The following is a 20,597-nucleotide window of genomic DNA, read 5'->3' on the forward strand; positions in this document are numbered from 1 at the left end:
CAACAATCCCATCATGCAGGTGCGATCAGCTCCACTGTCCAGACGAGGCCACTGAGGCACAGAGACTAAGTGACTTGCCCAGGTCACACAGCCAGCACAGGACAGGGGCAGGACTCGAGCTCGGGTCTGTCTGACCCACAGCGCTCGGGCTCTGTCCACTATGCCAGGCTGACGCCCTCCTGAACCCCACCCAACTCCTAACCTCTAGCTTCCCGCCTCCCGTAAGAGCTCCCACTAGAGGTGACATGTTTGCCAGAAGGAAAGAAAGGGAGCAGATAAAAAACGGGCGTCCCCGGCAACTCCTGGGAGGTGGCTGAAACCCGGGCTGATGCCCCAAAGAAAAGGGAGTCGTCGTTTAGAAAGAAATAAAGTATTTTCTTTTTACTGAAAATTGCTTGTACATGTTCTCATTTCCAGTGTGAGTCATTACAAAAAGATCCCCAAGAGAAACTTGGTTTATCTAATGTGAAAGAATGGTATAAGTTACAAAAAATAAATATGTATTTCCACAAAGATGCTTCTGTGGGTTTGAAGTCAGCAGCGTCATTCATAGCAAGTATGAATCTTGGGGAGGCAGGGACCTCTCTCTGCTTTTTGGGTCTTCCTCTGGTCTCCAACTGCGAGACCTACGGACAGGCCTTGAAGGTCTCCACGCTTCCGCCGTCTTCCAGGGACACGCAGACCAGCTGTCAGGTGCTGGGCCAACTCGGCTCTTCCCTGGGAGTGCTGCTCCCCGGCCCAATACTTCCACTCAAGAAATAAAAAGATAGTTTCCCTCTTGGGAGCAGTCTTGAAAAAGAAAAAGAAAAAGAAACCACTGATATTCGTGAACAGGTTCTTTCCTTGTCCTGGAAGACACTCAGGAACTAAACTTCAAGTTCTGCACACTGCCACCTTCAAAAGCCAAGCAGAGGCCAAGGCTGAGAAACAAACCTGAAAACGAGGAGAGGACTCCACAGAGCCCTTTACAGTACCGCTGGTCATACCTGGAGGTGCCCAGCGCTCGCGGCTCGGAGTGCTTCGGAACCACAAGCACGCCTCTTCCATGTACCTAGAGGTAAACCCGTTAGGGCCACGGGCAGAACGAGGCAGGAGCAAAAGCGAAGACAAGACTGCCGTGGGTAAGGAGGTGAGCAACCAATGTGGGAAGTCGGCACCGAGAGGGGTGCCCCCAGCCCTGGAGTTCCAGGTCCGGCTCCCCTTAAGTCCAGCCAAGTGCTGTCGGTGAGAAGGACACGGTGACGAAGCTGTCTCCGGCCTGTGGAGCACCACGGCTCGGGGCGGGCGGCGCTGGGACGTTGGTTCCCAGTGCCTGGGCACCCGGAGGACCAGCCGGTTGGTAGGAGGAGTGTCCACGGCCCTCAGGACACTGCCTGAGGGTGAGGATGGTCTTCACCAGGCCCTGCCTCCAAATGGCAGCCCCGAGGACAGGAAGCGTTCTAGGTAGAGCCAGACAAAGATGTTAGAGGTGCCGGACAGCAGCCGGGGGGCGAAGACTTGGAATTCCCGACTTTGGCTGGACAGATGTGAGGCAGTTGGCTGGATTTGGTCACTAGCATATTTTATGCAACCACTTTCTCCAAAAGTCTGGCTGCTACCACGTCCCTGTAGAGCACCCAGAGCACGAGCCCATGCTCCCAGGGGCGTGAGAATGCACGTGCGTCTTGCGGGGTAACAGGCAAGGAAGGTGTGCGTGGTTTTGGTGGGCTGCTGTTTCTCCACAGCCACTTCCAGACAGCCGACCAGATGGTGGCTGCTCTGTGTGTTTTTGGGTTTTTGGGTTTGGTTTTCTTCCCCCCTTGGTTTCAGTACATGGGAGGCTTTAGGTTCCCAAGGAGGCTGACTCATCCTGGGAGATGGCATGGACGTCCTGCAGGTCAAACAGACGCACCGGCTCCAGGGCTTACACCAAACCAGCATCTTTGGCCATGCTGTAAAAGAACCCCCTCCGCTGCAGGAGGTCAGAGGGCAGGCCGCACTCCCGGATTTCTCCCCTGTCCAGGACGATCACCCTGCGAGAGGAGGGGACGCAGACATGAGTGGCAGGGGAGGGGTTGGCCCCTCACGCCCCCAAGAGCCCACCTTGGCAAGTCCCCGCTTTGGGTCAGGCCCCGAACACCTTCTGTCAGGGACTGTGCGTTAGCCTTCCCACTGGCCGCCCATTCTCAATCCCCACGTCTAGTCAGTGTCAAGGTCCTGAGGCACCATGCACGGCACTGGCTAGCACCTTCTCTATTTCCTTCCAGGCACAACTTGCTTTTATTTATTTTTGTTAACTATTTGCTTATTTTTATTGATTTTGAAAGAGAGAGAGGAGAGCGATGAGAAGCATCAACTCATAGTTGCGGCTCCTTAGTTGTTCATTGACTGCTTTCTCCTATGTGTCTTGACTGGGGGGGGGGGCTCCCGCCGAGCCAGTGACCCCTTGCTCAAGCCAGCAACCTTGGGCTGCAAGCCAGTGACCTATGGGCTTAAGCCAGTGACCTTGAGATCATGCTGACCCCACGCTCAAGCTGGTAAGCCTGAGTTCAAGCCAATGAGCCTACGTGCAAGCCAGTGACCTTAGGGTTCCTAACTTGGGATCTCGGTATTCCAGGTCGACCCTCTAACCACTGAGCCACCACCAGTCAGGCATTTTTATTCGTTGATGTGTTTACTGTCTCTCTCTGCACCCAGAACCCAACTAATCTATCGGCTCCTTTAGGCAGGCTCTTTGTCTGACAGAACCTGGAACAGGCCCAGCATTGTGGCAGACACTCCACATGTGTTGACTGAATCAACAATTGAGTGATATCAAAAATACCTGGTACTCCAGGATAAAGAGAGTCTCCACCAACTGGGGCTGTCACCGGGCATAAGAGTAGTTGTTGATTGAATAAAGAAATGACTGAACTAATGAGTGAATCAATGAGTGGGGTGTACACCAAGGCCTAGGCCTCAGTGCCAGGGGCTTCACCTTGTGTAGTCCATGATGGTATTGAGACGGTGGGCGATGGTGAGGACAGTACAGTTGTCGAACTGTGTCCGAATGGTGTACTGAATGAGGTCATCTGTTTCCAGGTCCACGGCCGCCGTGGCCTCGTCCAACACGAGGATCTTTGTCTTCCTCAGCAGGGCCCGGGCCAGGCAAACAAGCTGGCGCTGCCCAACACTTCACCAGGAGAAAAAGACCAGGAGACAAAATGTCAAAACCCCCCCAACCCTGAGTCCTGTCCTGAGCTAGGAGATGGGGGCCGAGACCCGTGGAGTTGCTTAGACGAGGACGGCACGTCCATTCCCACACTCTTGCCTATGGCGGCCATCACTAATCCATCAGAATGTTCTTCCCGTTGAGCTAGAAGCGGGCTCAGAGTCATTCTCAACACAGGGCTGAGAGTAACACCCAAGATATTTGACCAGCTCGGCATGGGGCGTGTGACAGAGCACAAGGGGCCCCGTGTGCAGGCGCTCACAACCGACTTTGGACTCAGCTGTGTGCCTCGCTGTGGCCAGTGGGGTGCTGGCAAGCATAATGCCAGCAGAAGCTTGACATGGGAGCGCACATCGGGGTTTCCACACTCTTGCACCACTGCCATCACTTTGACAACACACCTGGGCTTGTCTCCTGGAGGGTGAGGGACACGTGGAGCACACCCTAATTGCTCTAACGGGGGTCAACCAAGTCCATCAACAGCCACATGAGTGAGCCTAGCCAGGAAACCTGGTGAAACCCGGTTTACAGATACTGAAACACAGGTTCGTCTGTGACAGAGCCGGGACTCAAACCTGGATCTGACGCAGACGCAAAAGGACACAATGTCCCGACGCGCTGGCCGTGGCCGAGCTGAGGCGAGCCCGCCCGCCCCCAGGACCGACCTCAGGTTCTCCCCGCCTTCCGCGCACTCATGGTTCAGCTTATCCGGAAGAGCCGAGACAAAGTTCTTCAGGTGGGCCAGCTCCAGCGACGTCCACACGTCCTCATCCGAGTACTGGCTGAACGGGTCCAGGTTCATGCGCAGAGAACCCGAGAACAAAATGGGGTCCTGCTCGGAGAGGAGAGAGCAGACGGCCCGTGAGGCTCACGGCAAGCTGGCCACGGGCGGGGCAGAGAGGCGGGACGCGGGGAGTTCTTGCCAGAATTGTTCAAGATGGGGCTCCAGAGCGCCTCAGAACCACTATTTCTGGAGACATTAATAACGAAACAATCAGCGGTAGAGCGTCGGCCTAGCGTGCAGAGGACCCGGGTTCGATTCCCGGCCAGGGCACACAGGAGAAGCGCCCATTTGCTTCTCCAGCCCTCCACCGCGCTTTCCTCTCTGTCTCTCTCTTCCCCTCCCGCAGCCAAGGCTCCATTAGAGCAAAGATGGCCCAGGCGCTGGGCATGGCTCTGTGGCCTCTGCCTCAGGCGCTAGAGTGGCTCTGGTCGCAACATGGCGACGCCCAGGATGGGCAGAGCATCGCCCCCTGGTGGGCAGAGCGTCGCCCCTGGAGGGCGTGCCGGGTGGATCCCGGTCGGGTGCATGCGGGAGTCTGTCTGACTGTCTCTCCCTGTTTCCAGCTTCAGAAAAAAATGAAAAAAAAAAAAAAATAACGAAACAAAATCTGGAAAACTCTGGGTTAGGCGAAATAAAACATTACTTTTTTTTTAAGACTTCCTAGAGCCTTCAACAGGCAAATGTGTCAGGAACCTTCCAGAAAGGAGACACAACATGGGGAATGCCTAACTGTAAAGCACTGTGGGTTCCTCCCTGTCCCCTGCCTCCAGAAAAGAATCTTAGAAGAAATTTTAGGGAAAATAGCACTAAAAAGCAGTATATTAGGGAATCAGCATCTTAAAAAAAAATCAGTCTAGAAAATTCTTCTTTCCCTGGCCGGTTGGCTCAGCGGTAGAGCGTCGGCCTGGCGTGCAGAGGACCTGGGTTCGATTCCCGGACAGGGCACACAGGAGACGCGCCCATTTGCTTCTCCACCCCTCCGCCGCGCTTTCCTCTCTGTGTCTCTCTTCCCCTCCCGCAGCCGTGGCTCCATTGGAGCGAGGATGGCCCGGGCGCTGGGGATGGCTCTGTGGCCTCTGCCTCAGGCGCTAGGGTGGCTCTGGTCGCGACATGGCGACGCCCAGGATGGGCAGAGCATCGCCCCCTGGTGGGCAGAGCGTCGCCCCATGGTGGGCGTGCCCGGTGGATCCCAGTCGGGCGCATGCGGGAGTCTGTCTGACAGTCTCTCCCTGTTTCCAGCTTCAGAAAAAAAAAAGAAAAAAAAAAAAAAGAAAATTCTTCTTTCTTTCAGCACTCGTAAGGATTAGAGCCCTCGTCCTGACTGGCAGCCAGCAGAGGAGCCAGCATCCCAGACCCTGGTAGATGCTCAGGAAACTGCTCACCAGGTGGCAAGCGAAGGAATGTGACCTGGTTAGTTCCCCTGATATTTACATGCTAAGAGGAGGTCCAGTGAAGACATACAGCATAATTTTTATAAAAGTACTACAGCCGGAACAAATTCACACTTGTATGCTTTTAGAGGGACCCAGCACACCCCATGGCCTCACGCAGACCCCACCTGGGGGATGATGGTGATCTTGAAGCGGAGATCGTGCAGGCCTATCTTGGCGATGTTAACACCGTCGATAATGATCTCTCCCTCAGCAGACTCGTTGATCCGAAACAAGCCCAGGGTCAGGGATGACTTCCCGGCTCCCGTCCGCCCCACGATGCCAACCTGCGGGACAGGAAGGGCCCAGTGTGCAGTGGGAACACTGCTACCCGGGTGATGCCTCCAGCCCTGGCGCCCGCACTTATCTGCCCCAGAGCAGGTCAGTCACCGAGGCGACCCAGCGAACACCACCGTCCTCTCCCTCCCCGACTTCTAGACACACTCCTAGAGGCTGTTTGGTTGAAGGTCAGAAAGGACCCAGAGCAGGTCAGTCACCGAGGCGACCCAGCGAACACCACCGTCCTCTCCCTCCCCGACTTCTAGAGACACTCCTAAAGGCTGTTTGGTTGAAGGTCAGAAAGGACTCCCTTCTCTCTGCTAGTTCTTCATCTAAGTTAAAATTATCATTAGGTCCTCTAAAAGTTCTTAGAGACCTCCAAAGACACAGGCATCAGGAAGGAGAAATTTCAAATAAGGTCCCCTGATTTTCAACTCAAGATAATGTTAAGTAATAATCAGGTATTTCCCTCCCACTGTTCTCTTTTCTTCAGTTCTTTGATGGTGAGTTTCCCGCCCCGAGCTGCTGAAGGAGCTCCAGGATTCATGGAGACTCCCCTGCACATCTCTCTCCATCCCAGCTGCGTGAGCAAAAGGAGGCTATGGATGTGACCTGGTCTCCACTTACCCTGAGAGAACTGGGCTCCCGCATAATGGCCAATGATTAACGTTCCTGACATGCGAATGCAACTCTCCCTTTCACCTGGCTCTTGAGAGGTGGGCTTCCTCTACCCTCTAACAGTGATGTCACAGAGCCGAGTCCCACGATGTAATGGAAGCCATACAGTCTCAGTGAGACCACCACCCACGCTGTTCTTTCCCTCGTTTTAAGTCGGGAACTCAGTTCACGGGAACAGAACACCCTGAGCCTGGAGGAAGGACGTTTAACAAGTCCGTATGTTCAGAGATAAAAGCACCGTACCTCAGAGAATGGCCAGGAAGACCCATGGTCTAGTTCCAGAGGAGGGTCTGAGGGTCTGAGGGTCTCAGGGGAAGGACGTCTGACAACTTCCCATGTCCCTTGAGCCATCCTAGCAGTGATGGTGGCATCCTTCTATCCTATAGCTCCACAACCCAATGCCTCCAGGGTCTAAGCAGGCCCCTGAACGGGGAGGGGAGGGACCGGGGGTCAGGGAGGCCCTTGCCTAGCAGGAGCCAGGTGGGAAGTTCGAGTCTAGGGTTGCCAGATGTTGTGATCTTTTGAGAAAAGAAATGGATTTTTATAAAAACAAAAGTTCCAGATTTTTCAGTATTTATAACTTATTCAGATTTAAAAAAAAAAAAAAAAAAGCAGCTAACTATGGGTCCCATTCGGCCCTCAGGCTACCGGTCCGCAACCTGGTGGACACTGTCTGTGTAGCTTTTACTTCCACAAGCCCTTCCTAAGAAAGGCCGCTCCACCCATGGTGTAGGGCTGTGATGGGCTGGGCACTGACACAGCTGGTTTCATCCGCCTGGTGACAACAACCTGTGCCCGACTGTGAGCGGGGGGAGAGCAGTGTGCACCCACCTTTTCCCCTCCATCGATGGTGATGTTGATGTGCTTGAGAACCAAGTCCAGGTCCTCTCGGTACCGCAGGCTGTAGTTCCGGAATTCCACTCGGCCTACCTGGGGCCAGGTGCTGGAGGGAGCCATCTCCTCGATCCGCCAGGGAGCCTGCAACAAGAGGGAGGGGCAAATAAGGGATCTGAGGTCCATCTCGCTGGCCCCAGGGCTCTGTATGAGCTGGCCTCCATGACCCCTGACCTCCCCCTCTTATTCACTCTGCTCCCCACACGACTGCAGGGCGATTCCTCCGGCCTGGCACCTGCAGCTTCCTCTGCCTGGAACGCCCTTCCCCGAGCTACCTACTGGCCTGCTCCCCGCCGTCCTGCGGAGCCCAGGTCAATTCAGACCACCCTCCTCGCCCTGCGCCTCTATCTCCTCTCCCTGGCTTCATTCTCCTTCACAGCACTTTCCATTTTCAGTACAAGTTTATTTATTCTGTCACCTGTGCCCACTGGAATGTCCACTCTATGAGGACTGGCTCTTTTAGTGTTTGTTCACTGTCATATCCCAGGGCCCAGAGCACACAGTAGGTGCTCAACAAATATTTATGGATTGAACCTAAATGGTCTTCCCTGCACAGACCAGGGTGACTGCCTTCTGGGTGCGGGGTGCAGCAATAAAAGTGATAGCACTTAAAAGATCACACTCTCATACTGTCTTATTTAATCCTCACCACAGCCTTTTCATTATCCTGTTTACACGAGGAAACTGAGGCACAGAGAGGGTAATAACTTGCTCCAGGTCACACAGCCCCTGATTTCTGAAGTTTCTTAGGACAGTTCAACATTCCTGAGATTTACAGGTGGATAAGCTCCTGGCTAGCTTTGGGGCTATTTTGGGGGAGAAGAGAGCAATGGAGAGGATAATAAAAGAGAACTTGCAACCTTTCTCCCCCATAAATTTCATATATATATTTTTACAACAAACATATTTCCCTTTCATAAGTTATCTATATAAATGGAAGGGACTTGCTATAAAACCCAAGGAGGGACTGAAGGGAAGTGGGTAGAACTTACTAACTATAAATATCTATTACATATGGCTCTGGCTGGTTGAATCAGTGGTCGAGCGTCAGCTCAGCATGTGCAAGTCCCAGGTTTGATTCCCAGTCAGGGCACACAGGAGAAGCAACCATCTGTTTTTCCACCCCTCTTTCTCCCCTCCTCTTCTCCTTCTCTCTCTTCTCTTTCTCTCCCTTCCCCTACCACAATCATGGCTCAATTGGTTTGAGTGCATTGCCCCAGGTGCTGAAGATGGCTCCATGGAGCCTTTGCCTCAGGTGCTAAAAATAGCTAGGTTGCAAGCATGGCACCAGATAGGGTTTACCAGGTGGATCCTGGTTGGGGAACATGCGAGAATCTCTCTACTGCCCCTCCACTCACTTGGAAAAGAAAAAAAAAAAGTGTGTGTGTGTGTGTGTGTGTGTGTGTATAAAATATATCTATATAGGTATATATATACATATAATATATAAACAATAAATAAATGATGTATATATATCTTAATAGTGGTAGGATTCTGGGTAATCTTTACTTCCTCTTGTATTTTTCAAATATGCTCTTATTCTAAAAATATAAAAATCAATAAATAAAAGATGTAAAATATTTTTGTAAAATGAACTAAATTTCACACTTTAAACTGATAAACTTCATGACATGAATTACATCTTAAAATTGTTATAAAAAAATAAATTCCCCTGGCTGGTTGGCTCAGTGGTAGAGCGTCAGCCTGGCGTGCAGAAGTCCCGGGTTCGATTCCCGGCCAGGGCACACAGGAGAAGCACCCATTTGCTTCTCCGCCCCTCTCCCTCTCCTTCCTCTCTGTCTCTCTCTTCCCCTCTCGCAGCCGAGGCTCCACTGGAGCAAAGATGGCCCGGGCGCTGGGGATGGCTCCTTGGCCTCTGCCCCAGGCGCTAGAGTGGCTCTGGTCGCGGCAGAGCGACGCCCCAGAGGGGCAGAGCATCGCCCCCTGGTGGGCAGAGCGTCGCCCCCTGGTGGGCGTGCCAGGTGGATCCCGGTTGGGCGCATGCGGGAGTCTGTCTGACTGTCTCTCCCGGTTTCTAGCTTCAGAAAAATACAAAAAATAAAATAAAATAAAAAAATAAAAAATAAATAAATTCAATATAGCCATGGTAGGGTAGCTTAATCAGTTGGAGCATCACCCTGAGACACCAAGGTTGTGGGTTTGATCTCTGTCAGGGCACACACTAAAAGCAACCAATGAATGAATAACAAATGAATGCATCCCCCCCCCCAAATCAATCAATTAAAAAAAACCCTTCAATGTAGGGTGGGAAACTCCTGGTGTAATATACTCTTATTTCAACAGGGGTCGCTCACATCATTCTAGCTGATGCTCTCCAATGAAACGGGACTTGTTCACCATTTCAGAGCTCTAAAGGACTGGGGTCATAGGTCTCCTTTGCAAATCCTTTAAGAGAGAGTGAAACTGGGGCAGCCTTGGTCTCTCATTCCCAAGGGCCATGTTCTTGGGAGACAGTGTGGTATAATGTCACAGACCCAAATCCTAGGTCTGTCATCTACCAGCCATGTGATCTTGGGCAAGCAACTTAACCTCTGTGTTTCAGTTTCCTCATCTGTAAAATGGGAATAATAATGGAATGTGAGTCATAAGGCTGTATACAGGATATATAAATTATTCTATGTGAAATATTTAGGACAGGGCCTGACCCCTCCTCAAGGGTCACTTTATTATTATTATTGGTGGTCATCATTATAATCACTACTGCTGCTGCTGCTGGTGGTGTGTAGGCAACGTGGCACTGAAGTCTGGAGACTTGGGTCCTACTGACCATGTATGACCTTGAATCGGCCATTGTCTCTCCCTAGGCTACCTTTTCCCCACCTACAAACAGGAACTGCGGGATTTCCCAAACTTGGGTCAATTCTTACCAGTAACATGATTTTTACCATATTGATGCACTGGTTCTCTTATTATTGACTTTGACTACTTTTAATCAACTCATTTGTACCTAATTTTAAAACTTATTAAAAGAAGAAACTAGTTTCATTTCCCCTAGTAGAAGTCCCCCGTAACAGTATGTAACAAATAGCAGATTAAGTTTGTCAGATAGAGGTTGCCTGTTACAGGTACACATGGTTTGGCTCAGAGGGTTCTTCTGGGTAACGTCACACCAAAGATCAAGGCCAAGAGGTCAGGGCAGGGACTTGCTCTACCTCCTTCTCAGTTTCTGAATACTCCTTGAGTCTCTCCACGGCCACAATGTTGGTCTCCATCTCCGACGACATCCGAACAAGCCAGTTCAAGTAGGTGGTAACCTGTGAGCAGAAGGATCACACGGAGCTTCTAGAGTGAGCTTGAGTTGCTTTATTTTCATGAAGTGATTATGAGTTGTGAAGTATTTCAGATAAGAACAGAATAGAAAACAGCAACCCCACACAGAGCCTTCACCAGACTTGCTCTACTGCATCTCTTAAGCAAGCACATTTCAAAATCCCCTAGGGGCCATACTATGGGCCACCTATGTGTCAAAAAAGGAAATAATGAGAAAGTCTTTTGAACTAGAAAACAATGGAAAAATACAATGTATCAAAATTGGGGAGATGCAGCTGAAGCAGTTCTTTGAGGGAAATTTATAGTGTTTATAAAGTATTTCTCTTGTAGTTGGAGGCATCCAGGCCATGTGTCTAATTTCTTTCCTGCTCCAGTCAGTCACTGGGCTTTAGACTTGCTCCTCAAACTCCACTTAGGCCCTTTCCTCCTCTGCATTCCTTCCCAAAGCAAAGACAGTTGGCTTCCCCGTTAAGAGAACTGAAAAATCCAGCATGAGCGTCCCCTCTTACCTGCAATGAGTAAGACACTGAGAGGCCCACCAAGCCGGCGCTGAGGCTGTGCCGGGAGATCACTGCAAAAAGGGCTGCAAACAGGACAATGCAGTTGCCCACACATTCCAGCCGCACAGCCAACCACCTGCGTGAGACACACATGCCTGGAGTCAACTTGTTCAGACCTGGTTTCCAGTTCCAAAGGGAGGTACTTCACTAACGAAATAACCCCTGATAGTTCTGAGAGAGGCCTTTCCTGCCCTGCTCCTAGGACACACAGGGAAGGAGGGCCAAAGAGGCAGTTTCAGTAATTCCTTATTCATCTGGCAACCCCAGGGATTAAGACAGTGCTCTGGAAGCAGTCTTCCCAGGAAACTGAAGCTTGCTTTTCTATTTTTATTTATTTATTTTTCTTTCTTTCTTTATTTATTTTCTTTTCTGAAGCTGGAAACGGGGAGAGACAGTCAGACAGACTCCCGCATGCGCCCGACCGGGATCCACCAGGCACGCCCACCAGGGGCGAAGCTCTGCCCCTCCGGGGCGTCGCTCTGCCGCGACCAGAGCCACTCTAGCGCCTGGGGCAGAGGCCAAGGAGCCATCCCCAGCGCCCGGGCCATCTTTGCTCCAATGGAGCCTTGGCTGCGGGAGGGGAAGAGAGAGACAGAGAGGAAGGAGGGTTGGGGGTGGAGAAGCAAATGGGCGCTTCTCCTATGTGCCCTGGCCGGGAATTGAACCCGGGTCCCCCCGCACGCCAGGCCGACGCTCTACCGCTGAGCCAACCAGCCAGGGCCTGAAGCTTGTTTTTTTAAGAGCCAACTTTTTTTCACTGAAACCTTTAAAACATAGCCATGTGTACATTTTTTAAAAACAGATGTCCTGAAAGTTAATATTAAGAAATCATCAAATAAGAGGAACCAATGATTTAAAATAACCTTCTCTTGGTGGGGGGTGGGGTAGTGAGGAAATACACCCCCCCCATTTTCAATGTAGATGTAAGTGTTCCCAGACTCAGATCATCCTCATCTCAGAAACATTAAAATATATTACTTTACCTTTTAAAATATGTTTTAATGGTTTAAAGGTAACTTTTGTAAGATACCACACAGCATTCGGAATATTATTGTAATATTTGAAAATGTAAAGCATTCTAGGGAGATGGATTCCCTTTTCTCCACTACACCCCTTAAGATCTACATGACTGATCTTCATGGGGGTGAGCAACTCCCACAGACAGACACACATTTTGACCAACTCCCTAAAAGTTCTGCAAGGAAAGGCAAGGTCTCCACTAATCCGTGGTCTCCCACCCAGCCTTACACTCTCGGATCATATCGTGCACAGCGGACCATGTCCAGGATGCTGCTGCCCCTCCCCCAGCGTCTTCTTCCCACATCTCAAAAATACATCAGGATGCAAGTGAGGGAGGAGGATATTGTAGGGATACGTCGGACACTTTTCTAAATTCAGTCAATAATTAGCAAACTTCTTTTCTTTTTCTGTTTTTTTTGGGGGGGTTGTATTTTTCTGAAGTTGGAAACGGGGAGGCAGTCAGACAGACTCCCACACGCGCCCGACTGGAATCCACCCGGCACGCCCACCAGGGGACGATGGTCCGCCCATCTGGGGCGTCACTCTGTTGCAACCAGAGCCATTCTAGCACCTGAGGCAGAGGCCACAGAGCCATCTTCAGCACCTGGGCCATCTTTGCTCCAATGGAGCCTTGGCTGCGGGAGGGGAAGAGAGAGACAGAGAGGAAGGAGAGGGAGAGAAGTGGAGAAGCAGATGAGTGCTTCTCCTGTGTGTCCTGGCCGGGAATCGAACCCGGGACTCCTGAACGCCAGGCTGACACTCTACCAGCGAGCCAACTGGCCAGGGCCTCCTTTTCTGTTTTTGATTCATGCTACTTAACTATTCTTTTTTTTTTTTTGTATTTTTCTGAAGTTGGAAACAGGAAGGTAGTCAGACTCCTGCATGCGCCCAACCGGGATCCACTGGCATGCCCACTAGGGGGCAATGTTCTGCCCATCTGGGCGTTGCTCTGTTGCAACCAGAGCCATTCTAGCACCTGAGGCAGAGGCCATGGAGCCATCCTCAGCACCTGGGCCAACTTTGCTTCAATGGAGCCTCGGCTGCGGGAGGGGAAGAGAGAGACAGAGAGGAAGGAGAGGGGGAGGGGTGGAGAAGCAGTGGGCGCTTCTCCTGTGTGCCCTGGCCAGGAATCGAACCCGAGACTCTTGCACGCCAGGCCGATGCTCTACCACTGAGCCAACTGGCCAGGGTACTTAACCATTCTTGATGCCCCAAATGGCAATTCACATGGTTCAACCTAATATTAGTAATTTGCTTCTGATACACATCATGGGGGAAGGGGGTTGGGGGTGATCACCCTTCAGCTGGGAACTATGGTAGTAACACACTCAATAGCTGAGCTTGTCCATCACTGATGATCTTGGATCCCCAGGATGACAGCTCAAGGGCAGGTTCTGCAGCATTTTCTGGCTCTAGAACAGTGGTTCTCAACCTTTCTAATGCCGTGACCCCGCAATACAGTTCCTTATGTTGCGGTGACCCCAAATCAAAAAATAATTTTGGTGGCTACTTCATAACTGTAATTTTGCTACAGTTATGATTCGGAATGTAAATACCTGATATGCATTATGTATTTTCCGATGACTTTAGGCGACCCCGCTGGGGTCGCGACCCACAAGTTGAGAACTGCTGCTCTAGAAGAACTCTCTGTCCCTGCACTTGAACGCCCATGGAGTGCTAGGTGCTCACAGTGGTCCTGTCTGCTCTTACTGGGTATTCTGTACTTACGAAGTCGAGCCATTCTCTCTGGGAGGGTCTGAGTTTGGCTTCACACTCTCCTCCAGGGACTAAGGCAGTTCTCACGCCCCTCTGTCAGACCCACTGTGCCCACCTGTTGGCCACAATGCTGGGGTAATAGGCCTTCTGGTTCTCGTCCACCTTCAGGTCGCTCTGGCGGATGAAGCGCTCCTGTTCCGCAAAGGCCCGGATGACACTGACCCCTAGCAGGGTCTCGTTGAAATGGGAGTAAACGGGGGAGCGGCTGACCGATTCGAGGCGCTTCAGCTGCCGAGAGGAGGCCACGTAGAACCTCTGTGGGGACAGAATGAACAGGGGAGTCAGTGGAGCTGCCTTCATCCTAGCCTCCCAGGGCTGTGCCAGAGGAAGTCTAGACGTAAATGATGCCTCGGAGGAGAAACGCTGGAGCTGGGCTGCTCTTAACAGGTGTCTCTGCTCAGCTGGTGAACCGCAGGCCCAGATCCAAGGACAACAGCGGCAGAGATGACAATAATAATAGCTAACACTTACACAGAGCTCAACCCCCATCCCCAGCATTGTTTTACGTCCTTTCACATGTATCAGCTCACTGGATCCTCACCAAAAGCCTCTAAGGTACTCAGTCCTTTCTCACCAGCAGTAAGCAAGGCACAAAGACGTTAGCTAACTAACCCCCTTCCTAAGACCACGTGGCTGGGAAGTGCAGAGCTGGAATTCGAACCCAGACAGCTTGGCTGCAAAGTGCTAACCTCCACACCACACAGCCTCTCTGAAGTCACTGACCTCTGGGGTTTCACAGATGCAGCAGTGAGACTTCAGGCACAGGTTTTGAGGACAACCAGACCTAAGTCCAAACCCTGACCAACCGTCCCTCTGAGCAGAGACCACACCTGCCCCTTGCCCTGTCCCAAGCATCAGCCAGGGCCTGGCCCTGAGCAGCCTCGATAAGCTCGAGCTGGAAACGGAACAAAGGCAAGTCACCACTGGAAGCTTCGAGGAGCTGTGAACAGACGCTGGACCGGTCGCCTAAGGCCACCTGAGCTCTCCTGGCCTGAGTTTCCTCATCTGTACAAATGGAACCGGTGAGACGGAGGGTGCCAACTGCAGAGGTGCTAAAGAACAGAATGTACATGTAACTGCTTTAGAAACAGGAGAGCCAGACAAATGAACAGAGTGGTTAGGGACACGACCTCCCTGCCCTGCAACAGGTGCCCTGGGCCTGTTGCATCTTGGAGCAGAGACCTTTCACAGAGAACACCCAATATATAATAGGTGGCTCTCATGGGGCCTCCAAGGTCATAGCTTCTTCCTGGATGACCACTGTTGGGCAGTTTTCTGGAGCCTCAAAACCTCTGAACCAACCAACCAGGGCAGTCCTGGGACAAGTATTCTGCCAATTTCCTTAGTGTGGGTCATGTGCCATCTCCCCTCCAGCGGCTCCCACTGCCTTGAATGAAATCCAAACCCCAGAGCAAGGACCACACCCTTGGGGATCCACCCTCATTACCTGCGACTGGGATCACCTCCTCTCACTGGCTTGCTTTCTAAACATCCCGAGCAGAAACTGCTCTGAAGCGTTTTACCTGCTCAACTGACTAGACCTGTCAGGTTCTCAGAATTTTATTTACTGTAAAAATCTAAATCTAAACTCAGACAAATTTTTGTTAAAGAATATCTGATTTTAAAAAACAAAACAAAAAAACTCAAAAAAACTATTAGCTTCCCTTTGAAACTGTCCCAGAGATATCATCCCCTGTCTGGACGGGCCTTACTCCTCAGAGACCAGGGCAGTGCCCGGTGCTGGCGAATGACAATGACCGCTCCTGAGCAGGGCTAAGCTACTATGAGACACACAGGCAGTGGTTTCACAGCTGCCTAACAATTCCCTATGGCAGTGATTCCCAACCCCCGGGCCACGGACCGGTACCAGTCCGTGGGCCATCCGTCTAAGACTCATTCTTGATGCTTATCTTGTAAGTTCAACAACTATATTTAAAAATACCACAGTTTTTACACTGGTCGTATAATTTTATTTTGTGCATTTATCCGTCCCACCCTAAATGCTGGTCCGTGAAAATATTTTCTGACATTAAACCAGTCCGTGGCCCAAAAAAGGTTGGGGACCACTGCCCTACGGCAGAAGTGCCCCTCCCCCAGCAACATGGAAACCCCACAGCGTTCTGCGTCTTCTTACTTCATACGTTACCTTTTTATAAAAATGACTTGCTTTAAAATTATAACAGTAATGCATATCCATTTAAAAAATTTGGAGGGTTAGTGATATACACAGGAAGATTAAATAAATATTATATTAAGTCCACATCCTGAGATAAATAAGCACGATTCAAATTTCAGTGTATAGCCTTTTAGATCTTTTTCCAAAAGAGTGTGTGTGTGTATATATATGTGTGTGTGTGTGTGTGCATACACATCCATCCACACATACATCTAAAAGCCACTTTTCAACTGAGAAGTAACACACATGTGCCGGAAGGCGCACTAAATCTTTACAGCTTCATGGACTTTTACATTTACTATACATACTGGTACACCCGCTACCTGAAAAAGGTCTGGAACATTTTCAGCACCCCAGTGAATTCCCGTGCCCTCTCACAGTCAACCTGCAGCCAGCACTCCGACTTCTGTGAGATCACACAGTATGTCCTGTCTCGTGCCTGGCTTCTTCTGGTCTACAGAGTCTCTGCGACACTCATTCACACTGTGCGTGCGTCCGCGGCACTCATCCACGCGGTGTGTGTATTTGCGACTTTCACCCACGCTGTGTATCAGGAGTTCCTTTTCACTGCTGAGTCACTTCTGTTGTATAAATACCCCACACTGTATTTATTCACTCTCCTGTAATGGACATTCAAGTTGTTTCTAGTTTGGGGCTTTTCCGAGTCGAGATGCGAAGAACATTCTAGCATAGTTTTGTTTTTTTTGTTTTTGGCCAAATAAATTCTCTAAATTCTTCTACATATATACAGAGGAGTGAGACTGCTGGGTTACAGGGTAAGTTTATATTTAGCTAAAACCCATTACAAAAAAAAAAGAAAAAACACCAAAACTCTCCCATAATCCCAACCCTCAGACCGGCGATGTTTTCATTTTTTGCCTCCTTTTCCAGTCCTGCCCACACACATTATGCATTTTGTCTTAGTTAAAATGACAGTGTGCATACAACATGATCCTTTGCTAAATTCATTTCCTTTGTTGTTTAAAAATAAAATCGGTGGTTTGCAACAGCATCTTCCTACGTATCCCTCCCTGGTCAAAGGTATACACGCTCCTATCTCGGAACTCTGTGCTGTGCCCGAGGCCCCAACCGGCAGGTATTTGAGCTGCTTCAAATGCTGCACTTGGTTTATTTTGTTCTTTTTGAAGTGGGTCTTTCAGGAACATTTCCAGCCACAGTATGACCATGGATAACATTTTTGGTAAGTGAAGCCTGATGATTTTCCGAAGTTGGCACCAAGTTGAAGAGAATACATTGAGGAGTAGACTCTGTTCTCCCTGGTTCCACCCATGTCCACGCTGGGCCGTGCTGTATCGGGGTCCGGCTGGCTGGACCAAGGCCTCCCGTGGGGCCCTACGTGAACAGGCTTTAGGGCCGTTTGAGGTATGAAGCATTCACAATTTCTTGTGTTGCAGTTGTTAGGCTCCCATCTAAACCCCATCCTGCCTGACTCGGTGGGTGGTGCAGTGAATAGAGTGTCAGCTTGGGACACTGAGGACCCAGGTTCGAAACCCCAAGGTTGCTGGCTTGAGTGCAAGCTCATCCAGCTTGAGTGCAGGATCACAGACATGACCCCATGGTCACTGGCTTGAGCAAGGGGTCACTGGCTCGGCTGAAGCCCCCCAGTCAAGGCACATATGAGAAAGCAATCAATGAACAACTAAGGTGCCACAACGAAGAATTGATGCTTCTCATCTCTCTCCCTTCCTGTCTGTCTATCACTATCTATCCCTCTCTCGGTCTCTTTCACGATAGATAGCTAGCTAGATAGATACATTTCCACCAGCAACTGAGCTGCAGGTGACTTTTTAGGGGTAAGAAGAGCCAGGCAGCCCCGTGGTTACCAGCACAGCTTTGGAATCAGACTGATGTGAGTTCATACTGCCGGCTCTGCCATTAGGGCCTCGACATGCTCCTCTGTCAGCTGGGAACACCAGCTGTGCTGCACGGCCTAAGAAACTGCAAACGACGCTGACTCAGATCTCAGACTCCTTGCCCCGTTTCCCTTCCTTCCTCTTGTTTTCTGAAATACAGATGTGAAGTCCGGGATATTAATAAAACCCTGGAACTGCCATACCAGCCCTGAATGGCCTGCCTCTGTACTTCTACTTCGAGAGAAAAATAATTGCCCCCTGGATGCCTCTGTACAGTCTCACTGTAGACTTTTAACTGCTTGTTTAAGCTGCTCTGACTCACAGCTCCCTTATCTTAACGGGGCTTAAACTACAGAATTTCATAAAATCCTTAAGATAAAAATATCTTTATAGCTGCACCTTTTTACTTTTATACTTAAAGCTACAAAAGTAAAACTTATTAGAAAAAAGGACATTCGGTTATCACAAGCTAAAAACCACCAACTACGGTACTCAAACCCGACGAGAAGTCCAACACTCCCCCAGCAAGCCCGCCACAGCTCCACGCGAGGGAAAGGCTACGACGAAGCGAGCCCTGTGCTCCAGTGGGAACACAGGACACAGCAGGGCTTTGTCTGAACACCGAGAGCCCACCTCTCACCTGGACAAAGAAGTAGATGAGGCCCAGGGGCGGGATGATGACAGCGGCGATGGGCGTGGCCAGCAGGATGATGATGCAGGCGCCGATGACATTGAACAGGGAGCCCATGAACATCTTGATGACCTGCGGGATCATGGAATCCACCGTGTCCATCTCCTTGGAGAAGCGGTTCACCAGGTTCCCACTGGGCGTCCGCTCGAAGAAGCTCATGGGTGACCGCAGGACATTATGCAGCAGGTCCAGGTGCAGGCGGCGGGAGGCGAAGATGCCCCCGATGGACAACGCCATGGAGTAGCCAAACACTCCAATACCTGCAAACACTCTCACGTTAACTCCGCGATGGGGGGAGGGGCCAACCTGGGGCTGGGACAGGTAGCCATGTGACCATATCGATGAAGCAGGGCTGGACCCCCAGCTTATAATAACAACAACAACAACAATAATAATAATAATAATGGCTATTATTTATTGAACACTTATTATGTGCTAAGCACAGTACTGGAGTTTTATAGGTATCTAATCTTTAGAACTCTGTATAAATTAGATCACTACCCATCTCAGAGACAAGAAACTGAAGCTCAGACAAATGAATTCCTTCACCATCAATATTCTCAGCCAATCAGAAGCAGAGGTGGGGTTCTCTAATCCAGGTAGCCTGCTCCAGGCTCACGCTCTCAACCCATAGGCCATACTACTCGGGACCAGCCCAGTGTAAGGAACAGTCTACATCTGTAATGTTCAACGTAGCAGCCTCACGCCATGTGTGGCCCCGAGTGCTTGAAACGTGGCTAGTGCAATGGAACAACTCAATTTTAACTTTTAATTAATCTTAATGAACTGAAATTCAAACAGCTACCTGTTCAGTGACTACCATTACAGGCTAGCACAGTTCTAGAACACTGTTGCTGTGTGAGCCCAGGAAAATACCACACCCTCTCTGTGCACAACCTCCCCTCAATTATAATTTGGAGCCCACAGTCCTTTGCCTCTCATGAGGGCACTGCAGAAACCAAGAAATGTAAGAAATCCATGTCTGGTCTTCTGGGGTCTTCCAAAGTCATCTCCTGGAGTTCAACAGGCACCTGTGTCTCCTCCAGACAACCCCTAGAAGGGCATCACTGTGGAGAGGCGACTTCATAGGGACAGAGAGGCTTCTATCGTGCCCTCCTTAATCAAGGAAGAAACCCAAGTGGAGGGGCTAGAGCAGGGGGAGTCAACCTTTTTATACCTACCGCCCACTTCTGTATCTCTGTTAGTAGTAACATTTTCTAACCGCCCACCAGTTCCACAGTAATGGTGATTTATAAAGTAGGGAAGTCACTTGACTTTATAAAATTTATAAAGCAGAGTTACAGCAAGTTAAAGCATATAATAATAATTACTTACCAAGTACTTTATGTCGGATTTTTGCTAAGTTTGGCAGATTAAATCTTTATAAAACAACTTATTATAGTTAAATCTATCTTTTTATTTATACTTTGGTTGCTCTGCTACCGCTCACCATGAAAGCTGGAACGCCCACTAGAGGGCGGCAGAGACCAGGTTGACTACCACTGGTCTAAAGGAACAGGCCCTGCAGCCAACACTGTCAAATTTTGTTTCTGTCACCTACCAGGTGTGGGACCTTCCACAAGTCACTTAACCTCACTGCACCTCGGTTTCCCCATCTGTAACGTGAGACAATCCTTATAGCACTGTCAACTATGTATGCATTTATTATATGTACTAGATACCATAGACATTGAATGCACATGTGTGTATACAGACACAGCTTTATGAGCACATGAACACACAGCTAACGTAGTATGTAGTGTAGCAGTTAAGAGTGTGGGCTCTAAGCCAGACTGCCACGCTCAATGCCACAAATCAGCACGAGTTAGGGCAACTTACTCTCACTGGGCCTCAGTTTCTATATCTCTAAAATGGAGGGAATATTAGCTCCTACCTCATGGGATTGCTACAAGGGTAAAACAAATTAAAACACATCTAAGTGTGAAGAACAGAA

General features: G+C 50.1%; 1 protein-coding gene across 2 annotated transcripts in view; it reads right to left on the minus strand.

Annotated features, from left to right (window-relative positions):
- Positions 1–354: 354 nt before the first annotated feature.
- Positions 355–20,597, minus strand: part of ABCC1 (ATP binding cassette subfamily C member 1 (ABCC1 blood group)) — a 109,085-nt gene continuing 88,842 nt past the window's right edge. For both annotated transcript variants that reach the window (XM_066274761.1, XM_066274760.1), the window contains 9 exons: positions 18,593–18,903; positions 13,958–14,157; positions 11,056–11,182; positions 10,429–10,530; positions 7,193–7,339; positions 5,533–5,691; positions 3,856–4,022; positions 2,957–3,151; positions 355–2,012 (listed from right to left, as the gene is read on the minus strand). In XM_066274761.1, the coding sequence (XP_066130858.1) occupies positions 1,904–2,012; positions 2,957–3,151; positions 3,856–4,022; positions 5,533–5,691; positions 7,193–7,339; positions 10,429–10,530; positions 11,056–11,182; positions 13,958–14,157; positions 18,593–18,903 (1,517 nt within the window). In that variant the 3' untranslated portion in view covers positions 355–1,903. The remainder of the gene's footprint in view (positions 2,013–2,956; positions 3,152–3,855; positions 4,023–5,532; positions 5,692–7,192; positions 7,340–10,428; positions 10,531–11,055; positions 11,183–13,957; positions 14,158–18,592; positions 18,904–20,597) is intronic.

This window comes from Saccopteryx bilineata, chromosome 4 (genome assembly GCF_036850765.1).
Source record: "Saccopteryx bilineata isolate mSacBil1 chromosome 4, mSacBil1_pri_phased_curated, whole genome shotgun sequence".
Taxonomy (NCBI): Eukaryota; Metazoa; Chordata; class Mammalia; order Chiroptera; family Emballonuridae; genus Saccopteryx; species Saccopteryx bilineata.